Below are 21,467 nucleotides of genomic sequence, written 5' to 3'. Positions count from 1 at the left end.
TAATGCCGTGAGCCGCTTGTGGATTTGACGTCTAACACAGTTCCGACACCGCTAAAAAAAAACACTATGCGGGTGTGTGCATCTGGTAGAATCTAGTTCTTGGATAGGCTAGCGACGACGACTCTCCCACAGAGCCCTATGTTCTGGGTAGTCTTCTCCAGCTACCCATGTTGCCACTTATTGGCTTCTTAGTATACTCTTCTATTTTTTTACCTACCCAATTGTCCCATCGCTGCAAGTCCCGTACGGACTCAGGAGAGGCAGTCGAGAGCCGTGCGTCCTCCGAAACACAACCCAGGCAAGTCGCACCAATGTGTTGGAGGAAACACCGTACACCTGACCACCGTGTCCGCGTGTATTGCACCTGGTCCGCCACAGGAGTCGCTAGTGGCACAGCTAGCACTGCGATGCAGTGCCTTAGACCACTGCGCCACTCGGGAGGCTTTCTTAGTATACTCTTGGAGTATAAACGCGGGTTGTAGGTTCTATCCCAGGCAGAGCCTGTGAGTGTGGTTGCATTGACACTCGCTGATGGTTGGTGGACCGTGACCACTAATAGGGGTTAAGTCCTGAGGTCCCCCCTCTTGTAAAAAGCAGTGTTTATAGAGGGGAAACCTCTAGATTTCAAAAGCACTAAGTGACAACTTTTTCCAGAGGTTTCCCTCCATAACCACTGCTGGTTACTGTTCTGCAACCACATACCGCTGCAGAATGCTGTGGTAGCCATGCTGGTTAAGTGTGCCTTGAATTCTAAATAAATCACAGACCGTGTCACCAGCAAAGCACCCACACACGTGGAGATCATCCGTTCACCTACTCTGCGTCTCACAAAGACACGGCAGTTGGATCCAAAAATCTCAAATTTGGACTCAACAGACCAAAGGACAGATTTCTACCGGTCTAATGTCCATTGCTTGTGTTTCTTGGCCCAAGCAAGTCTCTTCTTATTATTGGTGTCCTTTAGTAGTGTTTTTTTTGCAGCAATTCGACCATGAATGCCTGATTCACTCAGTCTCCTCTGAACAGTTGATGTTGAGATGTGTCTGTTACTTGAACTCTGAAGCATTTAATTGGGCTGAAATCTGAGGTGCAGTTAACTCTAATGAACTTATCCTCTGTAGCAGAGGTAACTGGGTCTTCCATTCCTGTGGCGGTCCTCATGGGAGCCAGTTTCATCATAGCGCTTGATGGTTTTTGCGACTGCACTTGAAGAACCGTTCAAAGTTCTTGAAGTTTTCCGGATTAACTGACCATATCTTAAAGTAATGATGGACTGTTGTTTATCTTTGCTTATTTGAGCTGTTCTTGCCATAATATGGACTTGGTCTTTTACCAAATAGGGCTATCTTCTGTATATCACGCCTACCTTGACACACAACATAACTGACTGGCTCAAATGCATTAAGAAGGAAAGAAATTCCACAACTTAACTTTTAAGAAGGCACACCTGTTAATTGAAATGCAGTACAGGTGTCTACCTCATGAAGCTGGTTGAGAGAATGCCAAGAGTGTGCAAAGCTGTCATCAAGGCAAAGGTTAAAGATTTTCAAATATAGAATATATTTTGATTTGTTTAACATTTTTTGGGGTTATTACATGATTCCATATGTGTTATTTCATAGTTTTGATGTCTTCACTATTATTCTACAATGTAGAAAATAGTAAAAAATAAAGAACAACCCTGGAATGAGTAGGTGTGTCTAAACTTTTGACTGGTACTATATATACATATATGTATATATATGTATATATATATGTATATATATATATATATATGTTTGGAAAGAGTGCTAGGAGGAGAATTCAGCCAAGGTGCTTTTGTCGTCAAACACTGAGTTACTAGTCATTCAGATAGTGGTTGGTTGTCACGTGTGCCGTAAATAATTTATTATGGCATTATTTACAAATGATTTTAAAAAACGGACTCCTCAGCAACTGGCATGTGGTATGACATGAATCCACAAGAGGGCGCACATGAACCACCAATGCATCTTTCTCTGTTACACATCTTGACAGATGAGAGAGATTACATTATGCAACAGATATGAATATCTTGAAGCCCCCAGCAATGTTTAATTGATTATTAATCCACATACCTGGTTGATTCACCACTTTCTTGGTCCTTTGCTTCTCCTCTTCATCAATGAAGAACCCTCCACCAGAGTCGACTGTCTTGGCGACTTTAGCCGAGGTTCCACCCCCCTCTCCAGCCGATGGTCTGTTGGCCAGGCGGGCTTGCCTCAGCATCACAGGCCGCTGTCTATTCCGTTCGAACTTGGCTCTCATAGCGGGGGACAGATCGCAGTTCTTGGTTTTGGGCTCCGAAGGGGGAGAAGCAGCATGATCATTCATCGGCGTGGGGGGCTCCAACAGACCCATCCCAAAACGCAGGACTGGAGCTAGCTAGCTGTTACACTAGATAGCTGTAGGTCACACTCTCCGGTGTCTTGGAAATTGCAATAAATTGAAGATGTTTACCAGAAAGAGAGCTGGCAGAGTTGAAAGGAGGGCAGAGATGTTTTGGTCTTGTTTTTTAGGCCGTGCACAGCTGTTAGTGTCAATCCATCTGTGCGTTTGCACGAAAACATAACCACATTGTAACCGTTAACTGTCACTACTAGAAAAACATGTTGAACAAATTATTTCACTGTCAATTCCTATTACTAACATCTCTAATAAGAACTTCCAATATACATTTTTTACTACTTTATGTTTAATTAGGAAATTACAGAGCTGTACCAGGCGGTTGAGAAGTCAAGAGGTTCATATTGGCAATGCTATATTAGAATTGCAATTTGCATAAAATATTTGCTTGTAAAAAATATATATATTACATAAATTACTTTAGGTCTGCTTCAATGGCTTTCATAGCTAGGTAAGCATTGTTAAATAAGGACTATATTTTGAGATAATACATATGGTCACCACAACAAGCCCTGCTACAGACTCAATGTTATGTCCACACCATCAGTGGGATCTGTGGTGTTGGACATGGCACGCTCTCTCAACCCATATAAGAAAACCTATACTTATCAACCATCAGTAAGATGGATGTCTATACAAAGGCCTTCCACTCTTGGTGCTGTTGAACCCAATTGAAGCCTCATCTAAGTTCTAGCTTTCAGCTTGCTTGTGTATATGGTTGTGTACCATAGTTGAAAGGACATCCCAGGGACTCATCTGGACTAACTTAAAATGTGAGTTATCCTACTCTGTTGTCTGAACGACCTCTTTGGTGCAGCCTCTCCCATAGGCTGTTTGGCGACCGTTACGAAAATAAAAGAGAACGTTGGGTTACGGATGTAACCTTGGTTCGACTGAGTAGAGAGTAAAGGGTTTTCCAGCTTTCATGGCGTTCCTACACCTCCGTGGGTTTCAAGTGAAATAATATACATTATTATGGAACCCCGTTTGGGTCTTAAAGCACGTGGTCAAAACGCAATCTTTTTAATGCTAGTACAAGTGAAGATTTTTTTTCATTGTGAAAACATCCTCTACCTCCATTTCGATAGTTGAAAAGAGAAGGTTCGGAGAGTAATGCAGATGAATAGTCAAACATTCGCTTCTTTTTTAGCCTTCCCTGGTGGTCTAGTGGTTAGGATTCGGCGCTCTCACCGCCGCGGCCCGGGTTCGATTCCCGGTCAGGGAACTACTTATTTTCTTCATTCTCAGTCGTGTAACCCCATGCAGATTGTAACACAAGTAGAAAAAGGGTTATAAAAAGTTATATAAAAAATCTTTGTTAGTAATGTTCGAAAGCATAAATAGATCCAGTAAATGCTCAAATAAATCAGAGTACATGTAAAATATATATATACATGATATATTATGCACATTGTATGTGTGAAACAAGAGTATTGTTAAATGTTTACCTTCTGAAAAGGTAGCTAATCGTTTTTGAATGGGTGGAAGGGAAGTGTATGAATGTATTGAACTGTAATGTAATGATGACAAATTATGGGTACAAAAATAAATACAAATAATATGCAATTTGGCAATGAATACTGCAGGTAATATAAAAGTAATATGTTCGACCCCTCAGGTTTACCAACAGAATATTTTCCTTAACAGCTCCAGAGCAGAGTGGCGCAGCGGAAGCGTGCTGGGCCCATAACCCAGAGGTCGATGGATCGAAACCATCCTCTGCTAGTTCTTTTTTACCATATCCGCAACCAAAATGTACCAACAATTGAACCTCGACAACCAACCAGAGACAACACCACTACGAAGAATACAGATGTACACTAACCCAGAGATTTTATTTTACACCTGCTACATTAGCAACGTTACGCAGGAGTGGCTGGATCGAAACCATCCTCTGCTAATATTTTCACCATCATGTACCGTGGTGTATTTATACATCGTATGTTTTATTAATTATATTTTTAAGGGAATCGATAGAAAAATGCCTGTATTGAGCCTAGCTACCTGACATGCTAGCCATCCACATCACTCGCTCACTAGCGTTTATTTTCCACGATGAATGTATGGAGTATGAAGCGATCGATATAGTAGCGGAATTACATAAAACATTTGTCGTTACGCAACACACTTCCACCCGTAAGAGCCAAATGTATTATAATGTTCGTTTCAAAGGTTTAATGAAAAAAGAGCGCCCAACGTGGGGCTCGAACCCACGACCCTGAGATTAAGAGTCTCATGCTCTACCGACTGAGCTAGCCGGGCCTATCAACATTCCGCATTTGCAGATGATTTTGAAAGAAGGGCGGGATGATCTGAAAAGAAAGTAGTTGTGGCGTTTTGCCACATTGCAGTAGCATTTAATATTACACAATGACTGAAGGCCCACTAACGAAAAATGGTTTTCAAACCAACCTGCTGGTCTCACAAAATAACAGAACAGTTCATAATCGATGTGAATATTTGGTACCAAAATTATTGTGTTAAGAAAATATGTTTATTTTGATGTCACTGTCTATGGCCACATGTCTTGCTATTGCACATATATTGACACATTGACATTTATTTAGTACATGTTAAATCTTGCAAATAAAAAAAGGTCTACCCTAATAATATAAAAAATACATGTCTTGGAACACATTTGTTCATATAATATGTACAAGATATTCGATATTAATTCCACATTTCAGTTTCCAATAAAGAAACTTTATCTAATAATCGCCTAACATAGTGTGTCGGCCATAAAATTACAAGGCCCTTACTTTAACTACTGTAACAACAATCTGGAGTTGAACAAAGGAAAAAAGTGTCACCTGTAAAGACAACTTTCTGCTAATCCCTTTTACATTTCCTTTATATTGTAGTGTTTGTTTTGGAGGTTTGGGGGATTGTCGGTCTCACATTATTACAATTAGAATGAATTCCCATTGATGTCTGTCTCAGCAATATTCTATTGTAGATTTTATAACCATGTCCATCCAGTCTACTGATTCTAATTCTATGCCTCACACCCCTCCTCCTCCATCTCCACAGACTGATTGCTGGTGCGTCTTGAGGTTGCATATCCAGGCGAAGCACTTCCCACAGTGGCTACAGGCAAAGGGTTTCTCCCCCGTATGAACCCTCTGGTGCTTCTTCAGGTTGCCAGCCTCTGAGAACATCTTCCCACAGGTGGCACACCTGAACGGCTTCTCCCCTGTGTGTACCCTCTGGTGAGCCTCCAGGTTGGACTGACCGGTGAAGGCCTTACCGCAGGCTCGGCACACGTAGCTCTTTCTCCTCCCGGCAGCATCACAGTGCTGCTGGGCCAGCTGGGCTGCCTGCTGCCCAGCCAGGGTCACCTCGATGTGGGCAAAGCCTTTGGCCGTGGCCCCTCTCCCTGGCGGTAGACCTACCAGGGAGTGAAGAGATTGGGAAGACATACCGGTACTAGTATTGGTGGTGGAGGTAGTTGGGTTTTCTGGGTGAGTCTGTTGTAGCTGCTGTGCTCTGAGGCGTCGCTGAAGCTGCCGCTGATGTGCTTGTTGAGACGCTCTCAAAATGGCTGCCCTGCTCCATGTGGGATGCCCCTGGATGCCCCCACCCACACCCAGAGTGGCTGCTTGAACTCCCTGATGCCCAGAGAAAGGCACACCCTCCCCTGTGGGCCTGACAGTCGCTGAGGGAAGCCGGGGCTGAGGCTCTGGGTCGACAATGAGGCAGTCTGGGTCAGTGTCTGTAGTGTTGTCGGTGTAGGAGCACGAGGGACCACCGGAGGGCGATGTTGATGCCGATGTGTCTGGGGCCCAGCGCGTGAAGAAGGTCTCCAGCTCAAACATTGAGTACTCAGAGCCTAGCGTGTTGGCTGCTCTCTGCTTGCTGAGCTGCTGTGTGGTCTGGGTTGGAGTTGTGTTGCCTGGCGCTCCCTTGGGCATATTGGCTTTATTACCTAGGCTCGCTGCGGGACTGGTGGTTCCAATACATTTTTCTGAGTCAGGAGCGGGAAGTGTGGGTCTGGAGGACTCCCCAGTACCTGGATAAGGATCATAGAAAAGGTGCGTGTTTATTTTAAATACTAGTTCAGACGCTCATTCTGAGTTTAAAGACATGGTAAAGGATGATAAGCTAGATAAGCTTTTTACATGTACATTTGAGGAATGGTTTCCCATACTCAGTCCTGCCCCCCCCCCACGTTCTGGTTTTTGCCCTTGATTCAAATAACCAACTCATCATCAAGCTTTGACTATTTGAAACAGCTGTGTAGTGCTAGGGCAAAAACCAAAACGTGCACCCAAGGGACACTGATCAGGACCCTGACTTAGCAGACACTCTTATCCAAGGCGACTTAGTTAGTGCATTCAACTTAACAGGGGTCTGAACTGGCCTCGTTTCCCTCATTAAGAAAATAGCTTTTAGTAAACTATTATAAGTGAGTGGCTCAGTGACACTGTCTGGTGGGCGCCGACACGGTTGTCATGCATTCCTGGTTTATTTTCATTCTCCACTTACACTCTGCTGTCAGGTCAGGTCCTCCTGTTGCTGTTGCTGTGATACTTCCCAGGTTCTGTCCCAGTCTTAGTGTTGATGGAGTTGATTCAGGAGCTGCAGGCTAGGAAGAAGAGAGGAGAAAGAGCCTATGAGATTAACTAAACACTAGATAGATAGCGATCAGCCCAACGCATCACCGAGGGCACACTGCCTGCCCCCCAGAACATCTACAGCACACGGTGTCACAGGAAGGCCAAGAAGATCATCAAGGACCTCAGCCACGGCCTGTTCACCTCACTTCCATCTAGATGGCGGATACAGTACAGGTGCATCAAAGCTGGGACCGAGAGACTGAAAAAACAGCTTCTACAGTGCCTTGCAAAAGTATTCCTCCCTCTTGGCGTTTTTCCTATTTTGTTGCATTACAACCTGTAATTTGCATTACAACAGAAGTCACATAATTAGTTAAATAAAGTATACCTGTGTGCAATCTAAGTGTCACATGATCTTTCACATGATCTCAGTATATATACACCTGTTCTGAAAGGCCCCAGAGTCTGTAACACCACTAAGCAAGTGGCACCATGAAGACCAAGGAGCTCTCCAAACAGGTCAGGGACAAAGTTGTGGAGAAGTACAGATCAGGTTTGGGTTACAAAAAAATATCTGAAACTTTGAACTGCCATGAGAGGGCCGCCCACCAAAACTCAAAGACCAGGCAAGAAGGGTATTAATCAGAGAGGCAAGAAAGAGACCAAAGATAACCCTGAAGGAGCTGCAAAGCTCCACAGCGGAGATTGGAGTATCTGTCCATAGGACCACTTTAAGCCACACACTCCACAGAGCTGGGCTTTACGGAAGAGTGGCCAGAAGAAAAGCCATTGCTTAAAGAAAAAATAAGCAAACACGATTGGTGTTCGCCAAAAGGCATGTGGGAAGACAAAACATTTGGAAGAAGGTACTCTGGTCAGTTGAGACAAAAATTGAGTTTTTTGGCCATCAAGGAAAACCCAACACCTCTCATCACACCGAGAACACCATCGCCACAGTGAAGCATGGTGGTGTCAGCATCATGCTGTGGGGATGTTTTTCATCAGCAGGGATTGGGAAACTGGTCAGAATTGAAGGAATGATGGATGGCATTAAATACAGGGAAATTCTTGAGAGAAACCTGTTTCAGTCTTCCAGAGATTTGAGACTGGGACGGAGGTTCACCTTCCAGCAGGACAATGACCCTAAGCATACTGCAAAAGCAACACTCGAGTGGTTTAAGGGGAAACATTTAAATGTCTTGGAATGGCCTAGTCAAAGCCCAGACCTCAATCCAATTGAGACTTAAAGATTGCTGTACACCAACGGAACCCATCCAACTTGAAGGAGCTGGAGCAGTTTAGCCTTGAAGAATGGGCTAAAATTCCAGTGGCTAGATGTGCCAAGCTTATAGAGACATACCCCAAGAGACTTGCAGCTGTAATTGCTGCAAAAGTTGGCTCTACAAAGTCTTGACTTTGGGGGGTGAATAGTTATGCACGCTCAAGTTTTCAGTGTTCTTGTCTTATTTCTTGTTTGTTTCACAATAAAAAATATTTTGCATCTTCAAAGTGGTAGGCATGTCGTGTAAATCAAATGATACAAACTGCCCAAAAATGTATTTTAATTCCAGGTTGTAAAGGCAACAAAATAGGAAAATGCCAAGGGGGGGTGGGGATACTTTAGCAAGCCACTGTATCTCCAGGCCATCAGACTGTTAAATAGTCACCACTAACCGGCCTTTGCCCAGTACCCTGCCCTGAACCTTAGTCACTGTAACTAGCCGGCTACCACCCAGTACTCTACCCTGCACCTTAGAGACTGCTGCCCTATGTACATAGTCATTGAACACTGGTCACTTTAATAATGTTTACATACTGTTTTACCCACTTCATATGTATATACTGTATTCTAGTCAAGGCTCATCCTATATAACTACTGCTGTACACACCTTTTCTATTCATATACTGTCCATAATGTCTATACACACCATAATATACATACAGATTTATATTCCGGACTGACATTGCTCGTTCTAATATTTCTATATTTCTTAATCTTTTTCTTTTTGGGAATTTTACATGATTTGTTTTGTATTGTTAGGTATTACTATACTGTTGAAGCTAGAAACATGAGGATTTCACTACACCCGCGATAACATCTGCTAAATATGTGTACGCGACCAATAAAATTGGATTTGATTTAGATGTGTTACTGTAATATTCTGTTGCACCACCTTTTGCCTTCAGAACAACCTCAATTTGTCAAGGCATGGACTCAACAAGGTGTGGAAAGCATTCCACAAGGATGCTGGCCCATGTTGACTCAATGCTTTCCACAGTTGTGTCAAGTTGGCTGTTAGTGGATCTCTACTCTGAATAGCTTGTTCCATCTCATCCCACAGATGCTCAATTGGATTGAGATCTGGTGACTGGGCAGGCCATTGCAGTAAGCTGAATTCACTGACATGTTCGTGGAACCATTCCTGAACAATCTTAGCCCTGTGGCAATTCGCAGATGGCTGCCATGAATGGATGCACCTGATTGGTAATGATGTTCAGATTTCCATTCCTGTGACATTCACCCTATGAATGTCATACATACACAGTCCATGTCTTACTTGTCTCAAGGCTTAAAAATAATTATTTAACCTGTCTCCTCCCCTTCAGCTACACTGAAGTGGATTTGACAGGTGTCAACAATAAGGGATCATAGCCTTCACCTGGTCAGTCTGTCATGGAAAGAGCAGGTGTTCCTAATTTGTTGTATACTCAGCGTACTGTAAATCAAACAGATATTTAGGAAAGTCTAATTCACCGTTTTGACTTCCGTGGCAATAAATAATAATTCATTAAAATGAGTAAATTTGTTAAAGACATGCTCTGGTACTGGCGAGTACATAGTATTTTTGTGAACCTTCCGCTTTGGGCTGGATGTGTCAATGTGTAGTTCATACATACATAATCTATGAGCAGAATTACCGTTTTACCTCAATTATCCACAAAATCCCTAGTTTGAAAGCAGCTGTTTTCTGGAAGCTGTGTGGCGCCATTTTCCCCACATTTACCCCCATGTGGGCCAGCCCCCTAGTAATTCGAATTTCAACCAATAAGATTCAGCCCCTCGCCATTTGTTATCGCGGGTGTAGTGAAATGCTTATGTTTCTAGCTCCAACAGTATAGTAATACCTAACAATACAAAACATGCGAGACGCACACAAAGTAAAGCGAAAGAGAGCAATGACGTGGTGCACACATCTGCACATTTGTGATGAAGAACGCAATTTTCCCGGGACCACTTTTGGCTCGTGGGTGCTACTTTCAGAACTACTGATTAAAAAGTATACAAAAGTACCAGAGAAAGTCTTTAAATGATAATTATTTGATTTCCATTTTTGGCATATATTGTGGATGTGATGAATGCTCTTTAAGATATTGATATTGTGTCACAGTTGAGGAAATTGAATGTCCTGTGATGGAGTAATGTAAGGTTAATAACCACATTAATTCATTCATCGGTTTTGCAAAAAAACACTTTAATCTTCTTTTAACATTACAAGATAAGGACATCGATCAAAGTTTCACAGAATTGTGACACAATAGACTTATCCCTACAAGTGTAGAGCATTTTGGACTCAAAAGAATAAAGTCGTACCATCACCTAACAAGATGTTTACATGTTTACTTCTAACAAATATGGTTACTTCAACCCATTTACTGTTTTTTGGTGTATGTTGAACCTCTACCTTGGTGTTACAAGGGGAATCAAACTTGTACTATGTACTATTCTCACCACATCTTATAATTTTCACAGCTTTATGAGTAGAAAACAAATACAGTTGAAGTCAGACGTTAACATACACCTTAGCCAAATACATTTAAACTCAGTTTTTCACAATTCCTGAATTTAATCCTTGTAAAAATTCCCTGTCTTAGGTCAGTTAGGATCGCCACATTATTTGAAGAATGTGACATGTCATAATAATAGTAGAGAGAATTATTTATTTCAGCTTTTATTTCTTCATCACATTCCCAGTGGGTCAGATGTTTACATACACTCAATTAGTATTTTCTGGCATTGGCTTTAAATTGTTTAACTTGGGTTAAACGTTTCAGGTAGCCTTCCACAAGCTTCCCACAATAAGTTGATTGAATTTTGGCCCATTCCTCCTGACAGAGCTGGTGTAACTGACTCAGGTTTGTAGGCCTTCTTGCTCGCACACGCTTTTTCAGTTCTGCCCACAAATTTTCTATAGGATTGAGGTCAGGGCTTTGTGATGGCCACTCCAATAGCTTGACTTTGTTGTCCTTAAGCCATTTTGCCACAAATTTGGAAGTATGCTTGGGGTCATTGTCCATTTGGAAGACCCATTTGCGACCAAGCTTGAACTTCCTGACTGATGTCTTGAGATGTTGCTTTAATATATCCACATAATTGTCCTACCTCATGATGCCATCTATTTTGTGAAGTGCACCAGTCCCTCATGCAGCCAAGCACCCCCACAATATGATCCTGCCACCCCGTGCTTCACGGTTGGGATGGTGATCTTCGGCTTTCAAGCTTCCCCCTATTTCCTGCAAACATAACGATGGTCATTACGGCCAAACAGTTCTATTTTTGTTTCATCAGACGAGAGGACATTTCTCCAAAAAGTACAATCTTTGTCCCCATGTGCAGTTGTAAACCGTAGTCTGGCTTTTTGATGGCGGTTTAAGAGAGGTGGCTTCTTCCTTACTGAGTGGCCTTTCAGGTTATGTCAATATAGGACTCGTCTTACTGTGGATATAGATACTTTTGTACTCGTTTCCTCCAACATCTTCACAAGGTCCTTTGCTGTTGTTCTGGGATTGATTTGCACTTTTTGCACCAAAGTATGTTCATCTCTAGGAGAGAACGTGTCTCCTTCCTGAGCGGTATGACGGCTGCGTGGTCCCATGGTGTTTATACTTGCTTGTACAGATGAACGTGGTACCTTCAGGCATTTAGAAATTGCTCCCAAGGATGAACCAGACTTGTAGAGGTCTACAATTTGTTTTCTGAGGTCTTGGCTGATTTCCCCATGATGTCAAGCAAAGAGGCACTGGGTTAGGTAGGTCTTGAAATACATCCACAGGTACACCTCCAATTGACTCAAATTATGTCAATTAGCCTATCAGAAGCTTCTAAAGCCATGACATCATTTTCTGGAATTTTCCAAGCTGTTTAAAGGCACAGTCAACTTAGTGTATGTAAACCTCTGACCCACTGGAATTGTGATACAGTGAATTATAAGTGAAATTATATGTCTGTAAACAATTGTAGAAAATGTACTTGTGTCATGCACAAAGTAGATGTCCTAACCGACTAGCCAAAACTATAGTTTGTTAACGAGAAATTTGTGGAGTGGTTGAAAAACGAGTTTTAATGACTCCAACCTAAGTGTATGTAAACTTCCGACTTCAACTGTAAATATGCCTATTATCATCACCAGCTATAGGACACCCAGAAAAAAGAATTGAATTATCAAAAGGACTGTCTTGATCAGATAAGAAAGAAAAGACAAAGGCAATATTACCCTGACTACACTAATCTCGGACACCCAGAATTAAAATATTGCGTAATTGCTTCAGATACTCAAGCATCTGTCCACGAGAAATTTCACTAACAAACCTTCCCTAAGCCCCTTTACTAATACTAAGTGTCTATATTAACAGCCAAGAGTTATTCCTGATCATGTGACCTAACCAGAGGAAAAACTCTGGGTCCTATTTTTATCCTATAACTATCAGTTGTCATGTGATCAGGGACAACTCCTGGCCCTCCTGGTCCTCCTCATATTGAAATAGATGGTTGATATATCCCGGTCACATCTAGTACTATTATTGATGAAGATGGTGTTGTAGTAAAGGTTATTTTTTCTCTCTCCCCTGTAGTACTACTGCTGAGGATGATGTCGTTTCTGGTGTTTCTTTAGGTTGCTAGGGTCGGCAAAGCGTTCCCCACAGAGCGGGCAGGCGTACGGCCTCTCCCCCGTGTGAACGTTCTTGTGGATCTTAAGGTTCCAGTATTGAGAGAAGTGCTTCCCGCACACCATGCACCCGAACGGCCTCTCGCCCGTGTGGGTTCTAAGGTGCGGTTCTAGATTCGCCGGGGAGGAGAACCCTTTACCGCAGAACTTGCAGAGGTATGCCTTCTTCCTTACCACTTTCTTCCTACCGCATTTGTACGTCTCCTGACCTCCCTGTGCCTCGTCCGACCCCCCCATTCCGACATCATAACCAGCCATCTCTGACCCCTCTCTAGAACCTGAGAAGCTTCCGGAGCTTTCTACAGTGAAACCCCTGTTCTGACCCATCTCAGAGCCAGCAGGCCCCATCCTCCCTCCCATGATCAGCATGCCTGGGCCTGCTGGGTAGGAGAGGTTGAGGGAGGATGGCCCTGGGACGCTAGCGTCACCACAACCACCACTGCCCCCATTCGTCCACAGCGGAAGGGGGTGGTTCTCGTACGACACACGGCCATAGCTGACCTCCGTGGTGTGGTGCCTGGTCGTCCCGGGGTGGTGGTGGTGGGTGTGGTCTGGGGGTGAGTTGTGGTGGGTGGCCTCCAAGGGTAATGCTCCTCCTCTGTAGTTGTCTCTGCTGGACTCCTCCGGCCCTTGAGAAGAGAACACAGCGTCACAATCACACCACTGGCTGTTGTTGAAATCAATGGGAGATCTCACGATGGAGCTAAACTTGGGGAATGTCAATGCCATGATAACATGTTTTCAAAGCTTTATGCTCTGGAACAGTCAAGGATGGATGCAACAGCATATAGTCTTTACATGGGATCTAACTAGCCTTGTGTCATTGGTCTAACACCTTGATTACCAAGCCCTGCTGTTAGCACCACTACCCACTATCACCACACCCAGCCCTCCACCCCTGTAGTCTCCACTCACCCTCCTGGATGCCGAGTCCTCCACCCCGTGGGTCCAGATCCTCCACCTTGATCAGCAGGATGTCAGGGTCTCTGTTCTCCACCGCTGCAGACTGGAAACACAGGGACGGATCAGGAATTAGATTTCACAATTACGCAATGAATCGTATTCATCTCTAAATCGCACTGTGTGACTGGAATAAATCTATGGACCAATGATTATAAATTGTGTACATCTTACATGTATGCAACAAGTATTTTATGTAGCTATAGATGTTTGATATGCATCTTGTTGCATCATCTGATTAGTGAATGGATGTCTTACTCAGAACCTCTGAATATTGGACCTCTCCAATTACTATTGTGGTTATAGTGACCTTATGGGTTTGAGTGATTTGATATCATTTATTTAACAAATATTAAGTGACATTAAGAATTTATTAGAAGATTAACAAACATGTCTTGCTCGATAAGGATTAAACAAATATTAACTATTTGAGTGTTCTTGCAGGTGGTGGGAGATGTTTCTGTGTCACACTTTCAAGCAGCTCCAGTACAGCTTTTCTTATCGGTGAATCGTTTGAATCCCTTCAGCTTTCCTTTGTCCGCCATATAAACCCTCTATTGCCTATTCATTTCAATAATGACAGAAACCTCAGGGTAAGGAATGTATTTTATTCATAATAGTTCCATATGTAGAAAAACAAAAAAAAACATAGAAGAGGCATTGTAATACATGTTGGAAAAATTGTTATAGTAAAACTGCCACTCCTTCATAAACTGGCATTAAATAACTTATTTACAAAGTGAATTTGTCCAATATCCCCTTTAGCGTTAGATATACAGTACAATTTTAAATATGTACACAAAGCTAACCAGCATCATCCACTCCAGATTTACTCTTTAAGGTTGACATTTACCACGAATACCTTATCGGTAGCATATTTTGGGTCAGATATTCACCCTTCATTAGTCCACTGATATGAAATGTCTTATGTACATAATCAAAACCACCCATCATACCCAGGAACATTTCCACGCGTACCCATCTATTGGGGCCTCCATCATGAGTTCATGATGACTGACCCTAGAGCAGTGTTAAGTTTGTTAGTTTGTCAAACTATTCATAAGGTTGAATCCTCCTGGCTCGAAACATTAGGCTGGTTTCTAAAACACAGTGGAAACTTGATTAGCTTAATGAGTAAGAAGAACTAAATGAGTAAGTCAGGGCCCCCTCCCCACCCTAGGTGAAGCTCATTTATATCCATATTTATTAGGATCTCCACTAGCTGCTGCCCAGGGAGGGGCCAAACAGGATTAAAACAATTAAAATCACAAAATATAAAAACAATACATCTACAACATTACAATGCATGTCTGAGAGTGCGTGTGTTAGCATATGCGCCCGTCTCTTCACAGTCCGCGTTGTGCCATAAGGTGTTGTTTTATTTTTATTTATTTATTTTTATCAGATTTTACTGCGCGCTTGAGTTACTTGATGTGGAAGAGAGTTCCATCTATGTAGTACTGAGCATTTCCCAGTGTGTGTTCTGGACTTGGGGACTGTGAAGAGACCCCCTGGTGGCATGTCTTTTGGGGTATGTATGTGTGTCTCTGCTGTGTTAGCGGCCTGAACGGACAGTTTGGTGCTTTCAACATGTCAATACCGCTCACAAAGTAGTAACGCAGTAAAGCTCTCTACTTTGAGCCAGGAGCGATTGACACGCATGTTTTTGATATTAGCCCTCAGTGTACATTTAAGGGCCAGCCGTGCTGCTCTGTTCTGGGCCAACCGTAATTTGCCTATGTTCTTCTTTGTGGCACTTGACCATATGAGTGGGCAGTGGTGCAGGTGGGATAAAACTAGGGCTCATGTCCGGGGGATATACGTCTGGATGGTTCCTCTCGTGGTGGGTCTTGAGGTTGCGTATCCAGGCAAATCCTTTCCCACAGAGCTCACAGTGGAAGGGTTTCTCCCCTGTATGGACCCTCTGGTGCTTCTTCAGGTTGCCAGCCTCGGAGAACATATTCCCACAGGTGTTGCATCTGAACGGCCTCTCCCCTGTGTGGGTCCTCAGGTGGATCTCTACTTTCTTGGGCCGGTTGAACGCCTTGCCGCAGAAGTTGCAGATGAACAGTTTCTCCCGGGCACTGGTCCTGTGGGGGACCTTGCCGTCCCTCGTCAGGGGGAAGCCAGTGTTGCCGCCGCCAGTGTTTCTGCCCCCGCCGCCGTGTGCCCACCCGTTTGCGTCAGAAGTCGACGGCATCGCAATGTCACTGATGGAGCGAGATTGTGATGGGGCGGCCATGTTGCCATGGTTACCTTGGAACCTGCCTCCTCCCCCAAACGTTGCAGACATTCCACTGTCGCGGCCCCACTTCTCCAGAGGCGCCTTCCCTTCCTCCTCCGAGTCAATGTTCAGAACCTCCTCTCGGTTCCCCGGGAGATGGCGGTGGATAGTGACCGAAGCAGGAAGTGGACGGCGGTGCCCGGACTGAAACGACGCGGCGGCCTCGGCGACTGTGCTGTAAGAACAAGATGGCTGCCCGGCCGTCTCTGCCTGGCTGCTCTCATTAAAGAACGAGACCAGCGGCCCCAGACCGTCCCCTCTGTCGTCATCACCACTGTACATATCAAGCTCAGCAGGGTGGGGTTGGTGCAGCAGTCCTGCGTGTTGGGGTTCACTGTCAGACTTAAGGAGATGTGCCGAGCCACTGACCTCCACACGATGCCTGTTCCTGGGGCCCTGCTGCTGCTGCTGCTCGGGGTGCTGAGGCTGGCTGACCTGCTCTGGGCCATGGGCTGAAGCGGGTGGATGGGATGTGGTGTCCCCAGGGCCAGTTCTACCGCTGCCTCCACGAGGTCCACACTCCACCAGTCCTGGAAGAGAGAGAAAGGGAATGAGAGCAGGTTAATGTTTAACTCAAGTTAAAGGTATGGCCAGGTTGAGTAGTGTGAGAATAGAGTCTTGATGTTGATCAAATGCATAGGGTGAGTAATTACAGTATCTGCAACACAGCATACAAACTAACACACACACCGTCCTCTCCAATCAGTGGTACGTCGTCTGCCTCTGCATCTCCAAGAGGATCCTCCATCCTCTCCTCTTTGACCAGCAGAGACTCAGGCTCCACAAGCTGCAGATCTGGCGACTGGAAGATAGAAAAGTCGGGAATTAACCGCATAAATATACACCACAATATGGTTGATAATGACCTACTGGTGACTGATGCTGCCAAGTGCTCAAAATGGTTAAAATGGGCCATTGTGTACTGTAGGACTATGCTATAATGGAATATAACAGTTAGCCAGCAAGTATATTTGTTTTCTTGAACTGTGTAAGACATTGACAACCAGTATTACAGGATAGGTTTCTTGAACTTACCTTGTCTCGGATGGGGTTGGGATGCATCTGAGAACTGTTGTGATCATTATTGGCTCCAGGGCCTCCTGACCACATCCCCATGGGATCTAGCTGTATGTCGTAGACACCACCTACGATTAAAAAAAAAGTTTAAACTTACTTGAAAAAAATTGCAGGTTCTCTCAAGGTCACATTGGCCTAGATGAGCTTTGTCAGATTTTAAATGACCAAAACAAAGGTGGGTCCCAATGACTGTATACAGTGAGTGTACAAAACATTAGGAACATGCTCTTTCCATGACAGACTGACCAGGTGAATCCAGGTGAAAGCTATGATCCCTAATCCCTTGATGTCACCTGTTAAATCCACTTCAATCTGTGCAGATGAAGGTAAGGAGACAGGTTAAAAAAATATTTTTAAAAGCATTCAGACAATTGAGACATGGATTGTGTATATGTGCCATTCAGAGGATGAATGGGCAAGACAAAATATTGAAGTGCCTTTAATGGGGTATGGTAGTAGGTGCCAGGCGCAACGACTTGAGTGTGTCAAGAACTGCAACGTTGCTGGGTTTCACGCTCAACAGTTTCCCGTGTGTATCAAGAACGGTCCAACACCCAAAGGACATCAGGCCAACGGCATGCCAGTGGTCAAAAACAGATCATTGATGAAAGGGGACAAAGGAGGCTGACACGAATTGTGCAGAGAAACAGATGGGCTATAGTTAGTCAACTGACAGTCCACTACAACGTCGGTGCCCAAAGACCCATAAAATGCACAACTCGTTGGTCCGTGACACAAATGGTGTATGGCAGCTGACAACCTTATAGAGTTCCACTTCTCTCAGCAAAATACAAGAAAATGTGGTTGCAGTGGGCTAAGGAACAAAAACACTGGACACTGGAGAAGTGGAAAAACATTGCCTGGTCTGATGAATCCCTGGTTCCTGCTGCTTTACATTGATGAGAGGACTAGGGTATGGAGAAAACCACGAGTACATGCATCCATCATACCGCGTGTCAACATTACAGACTGGTGGTGGTGTGATAGTGTGGGGTGTGTTTTCATGGCACACATTGGGCCCCTTGATAAAAGCGGAGCAACGTTTGAATGCCACAGGAAATCCGAACATCGTTGCCAATCAGGCGCATCCCTTCATTGCAGCAGTGTATCCATCTGTGAATATTTTTTTCCAGCAGGATACTGCCCCATGCCACAAGGCTAAGATTGTCCAGGAATGGTTCCACGAACATGACAGTGAATTCAGATTCCTGTTTTGTACACTCAGTGTAGGTGGCCCCAATGACTCTATATGTAGCACCAATGGGGGGGGGGGGGGGGGGGGTGTCAATATCACACAAGTTGATGGTTTTCCAGTAGGGCTAGGCAGTAAAATGTAAAAAATGTTGACTAACTTCTATAATGCTATATTAATGTTTTATTTGTTACATTAAATAATTCAGTAATGACTCGAAAAAACTATGGCAATCAGCAGTTTTGTAACTGCTGATAGAAAATGGATAACTGAAAACTGCTAACTAACTTTCTAGCACAAGTCAACTACAGATGGACAAGGGTTTTGTCTAGAAGGGATACAGCTTGTCAACATTTTTAGGAGAACTTACCCAGCAGGTTAGGAGAATTAGGTTAAGGTTAGGAAAAGGGTAAGGGTCTCCAACCTTTTTTAGCATGAGCTACTTTCAAATAGGCACATTCTTCACTTCTCTACCCTGCAACCCCAGATCCTTGGTGTACAAATTGTGTGTTCTGTCAATATACCTTGTAAAAGAATGGTTATTATAAACTGGGCGGTTCAAGCCCTGAATGCTGATTGGCTGAAAGCTGTGGTATATCAGACCGTATTCCACGGGTACGACAAAACATTTATTTTTACTCTTCTAATAACGTTGGTAACCAGTTTATAATAGCAATAAGGCACCTTGGGGGTTTGTGGTATATGACCAATATGCCACGGCTAAGGGCTGTATCCAGGCACTCTGCGTTGTGTCATGTGGAGCACAGCCCTCAGACCCTCAGTTGTTTATTTAAGCAATAAGGCCCAAGAAACTCTTTTGTATTTTCCCGGAATTCAGATTTCTCCCCCCCCCCCCCCCCAGGCTCTACAAGCTGCAGATCTGGCGACTGGAAGATAGAAAAGTCGGGAATTAACCGCATAAATATACACCACAACATGGTTGATAATGACCTACTGGTGACTGATGCTGCCAAGTGCTCAAAATGGTTCAAATGGGCAATATTATTATTCATAGAGAAACAACGAAAATTGATGTTCTGAGTCCATGTCAATGCTTAAATCCCATCAGAAGACACATTTTGAGGCCTGGAAAAAAATCTAACGTTTTGATTTGAGTGCACATGAAATTACTTTTTTACAAAATAGAGGCATACTAAGACATGAAACTTTAGTGGGTAAATCACACAATTATAAGTTTGTGCAGGAAATGAATTGATTCAAATGCTGGAAATTAACAAATAACTATGCAAATGGAAACAATTGGTCGAGTACCAGAGTTTGAGGCTAGGACTTTGATTCCTATGTAATGTTCTACAAAAAGGACTACTTTACTGTCAGTTGTCCTCCTATTATTTTTGGCTAAAGTTTGATTTAACAGTATAAAGCAATAAGAATGAACAAAGTCCATTAAAAACATGTTTTTTTATGTACCTCCCAGAAAGTATACTTAGAACTTTTATTATTCAGAACAGTCAAATATCGTCATACAGTCAAAAATAAAAATAAATACGTATTATGATATTTTGGCCATGTCACCCAGACCTATTTTCCAGTGGTGTTTTTTAAATTTACTTTATCAGCAGGGTAATCCAATAAACTAGTATCAGATATGGTATGGCATTACAGTCTTCTTACCAGTTGATGAAGACGACCCTCTAAATTTCTCATTGGTGTTGATATGAACTCTGCTGTTGGGACGGCTGTTCATTGCGCTTTCCCGTAGCCTTCGTTCGGCGTAACCACGGGCCATCTTCAACTCGAGAAGATTCAGCTTTCGCTTCAAACCTTTGTTCTCCCTTTGGCATTGTGACATTTGCAAACTTACAACCGCATAATCGTCGTCTACCAGTTTGCAGATTTCTGCCACGGCTGCATTGGCCAATACCTCCATAATGGAAGCTAGCTGTGTCTGGAACGCAAGGCGACTCGACATTTTTGGACGACTGGCTCGCGAGCACTAAAAGTCGATAAATACACAGTCTCATGCGATGTATATTGGATATATTGAATCACGTTCACTTCCAATATCGACAAAGACTAAGTTGGACGAAGTGATTAAACATAAATAGAGACCTAAAAGCAGTAGTTTACTAGCTCTGTAGCTCCAGTTTCTTCTTCTGTACTACCAGCCTTTCGTCAGCAACACAAACAAATTATTTCCGGGTCACGGAATATAGGAAACGTTCTAAATAAAAGTTCCTCACGTAATAGTAGAAAAGTGTAATTAACCTATATTTATTCATGATATATGAAACAGGAGTCATTTTTTATATATTTAAGTGACATTTGTATTAAATGCGGGTTTTAAGATGTTCCAATGTCAAATAAATCCCCTCTATACAATACATTGTATATGAAATACATATTGGTTTATAGAGATAACTCTTCTAGGTGCCGACGTAAAAGTGGGGTTGCGATTACTCACTAGTGTCTGTAGAATATATATGAGTATAATTTCTATATGCCCAGAAACACTCTACTCCACTCACTCCATTGGTCCCAATGCAATACACTATAGGCATATAAATTGCATATTGGCTTATAGAGAGAAAACTATTCTATGTGCCAAAGTAAAAGTGGGGTTGGGATAACTCACCATGGTCTGTAGAATTGATATATGGTGTTATTTTATGTGGCACTGAAGTGTAAACACCCAGTAACACGTTCTACTTTCCCCATTCACTGCAGTGCAATACACTGTAGGCCAATAGGTGAGATTAGTTTAACACAATGTCAACTTTGATGGTCTGGCATACCTGTAGGTCAGGGATTCTCAAACTTGGTCCTGGAGCTCCCCTTGGGTGTACATTTTAGATTTTTGCCCTGGCACTACACAGCTGATTCAAATAATCAAAGCTTGATAATGAGTTGGTTATTTGAATCAGCTGTGTAGTGTTAGGGCAAAAAACAAAACGTGCACCCAGGGGGGGGACAGGACCAAGTTTGGGAAATCCTGCTGTAAACAACTTATATAGATTAACCTAATGATTATGAGCCAGTTGCGCCTTTTACTCATGTAAATCAGCCCA

At 43.3% G+C, this 21,467-nt stretch overlaps 1 protein-coding gene and 2 non-coding genes across 3 annotated transcripts; 1 reads left to right on the top strand and 2 right to left on the bottom strand.

Moving 5' to 3' along the window:
• Positions 1-3,577: 3,577 nt before the first annotated feature.
• Positions 3,578-3,649, top strand: trnae-cuc (transfer RNA glutamic acid (anticodon CUC)). Its single transcript has one exon. It is a non-coding gene; the product is annotated as a tRNA-Glu (tRNA).
• A 964-nt stretch (positions 3,650-4,613) lies between these two features.
• Positions 4,614-4,686, bottom strand: trnak-cuu (transfer RNA lysine (anticodon CUU)). Its single transcript has one exon. It is a non-coding gene; the product is annotated as a tRNA-Lys (tRNA).
• Positions 4,687-4,898: 212 nt separating this feature from the next.
• Positions 4,899-20,586, bottom strand: LOC129841080 (Krueppel-like factor luna). Its single transcript, XM_055909184.1, has 8 exons — positions 20,074-20,586; positions 17,205-17,314; positions 16,860-16,971; positions 16,539-16,699; positions 13,841-13,931; positions 13,427-13,554; positions 6,910-7,009; positions 4,899-6,433 (listed from the first exon to the last, which is right to left on the bottom strand). The coding sequence occupies exons 1-8, from the start codon at positions 20,369-20,371 to the stop codon at positions 5,427-5,429; spliced, it is 2,007 nt and encodes a 668-aa protein (XP_055765159.1). The 5' UTR covers positions 20,372-20,586; the 3' UTR covers positions 4,899-5,426.
• Positions 20,587-21,467: the final 881 nt, after the last annotated feature.

Source organism: Salvelinus fontinalis, chromosome 42, assembly GCF_029448725.1.
Source record: "Salvelinus fontinalis isolate EN_2023a chromosome 42, ASM2944872v1, whole genome shotgun sequence".
In the NCBI taxonomy this organism is placed as follows: domain Eukaryota; kingdom Metazoa; phylum Chordata; class Actinopteri; order Salmoniformes; family Salmonidae; genus Salvelinus; species Salvelinus fontinalis.
This window is presented reverse-complemented; position numbering and strand designations above follow the sequence as displayed.

What these genes read in the sequence shown, in the direction of transcription:
- LOC129841080 (XM_055909184.1), bottom strand. Translation starts at nt 20,371, where the DNA reads ATGTCGAGTCGCCTTGCGTTCCAGACACAGCTAGCTTCCATTATGGAG. An exon ending in ACCACTGATTGGAGAGGACG is followed by an intron (nt 16,700 to 16,859) that starts GTGTGTGTGTTA and finishes TCTCTCTTCCAG; the next exon opens with GACTGGTGGAGTGTGGACCT. An exon ending in ACCTGACCTGACAGCAGAGT is followed by an intron (nt 6,434 to 6,909) that starts GTAAGTGGAGAA and finishes ATCCTTATCCAG; the next exon opens with GTACTGGGGAGTCCTCCAGA.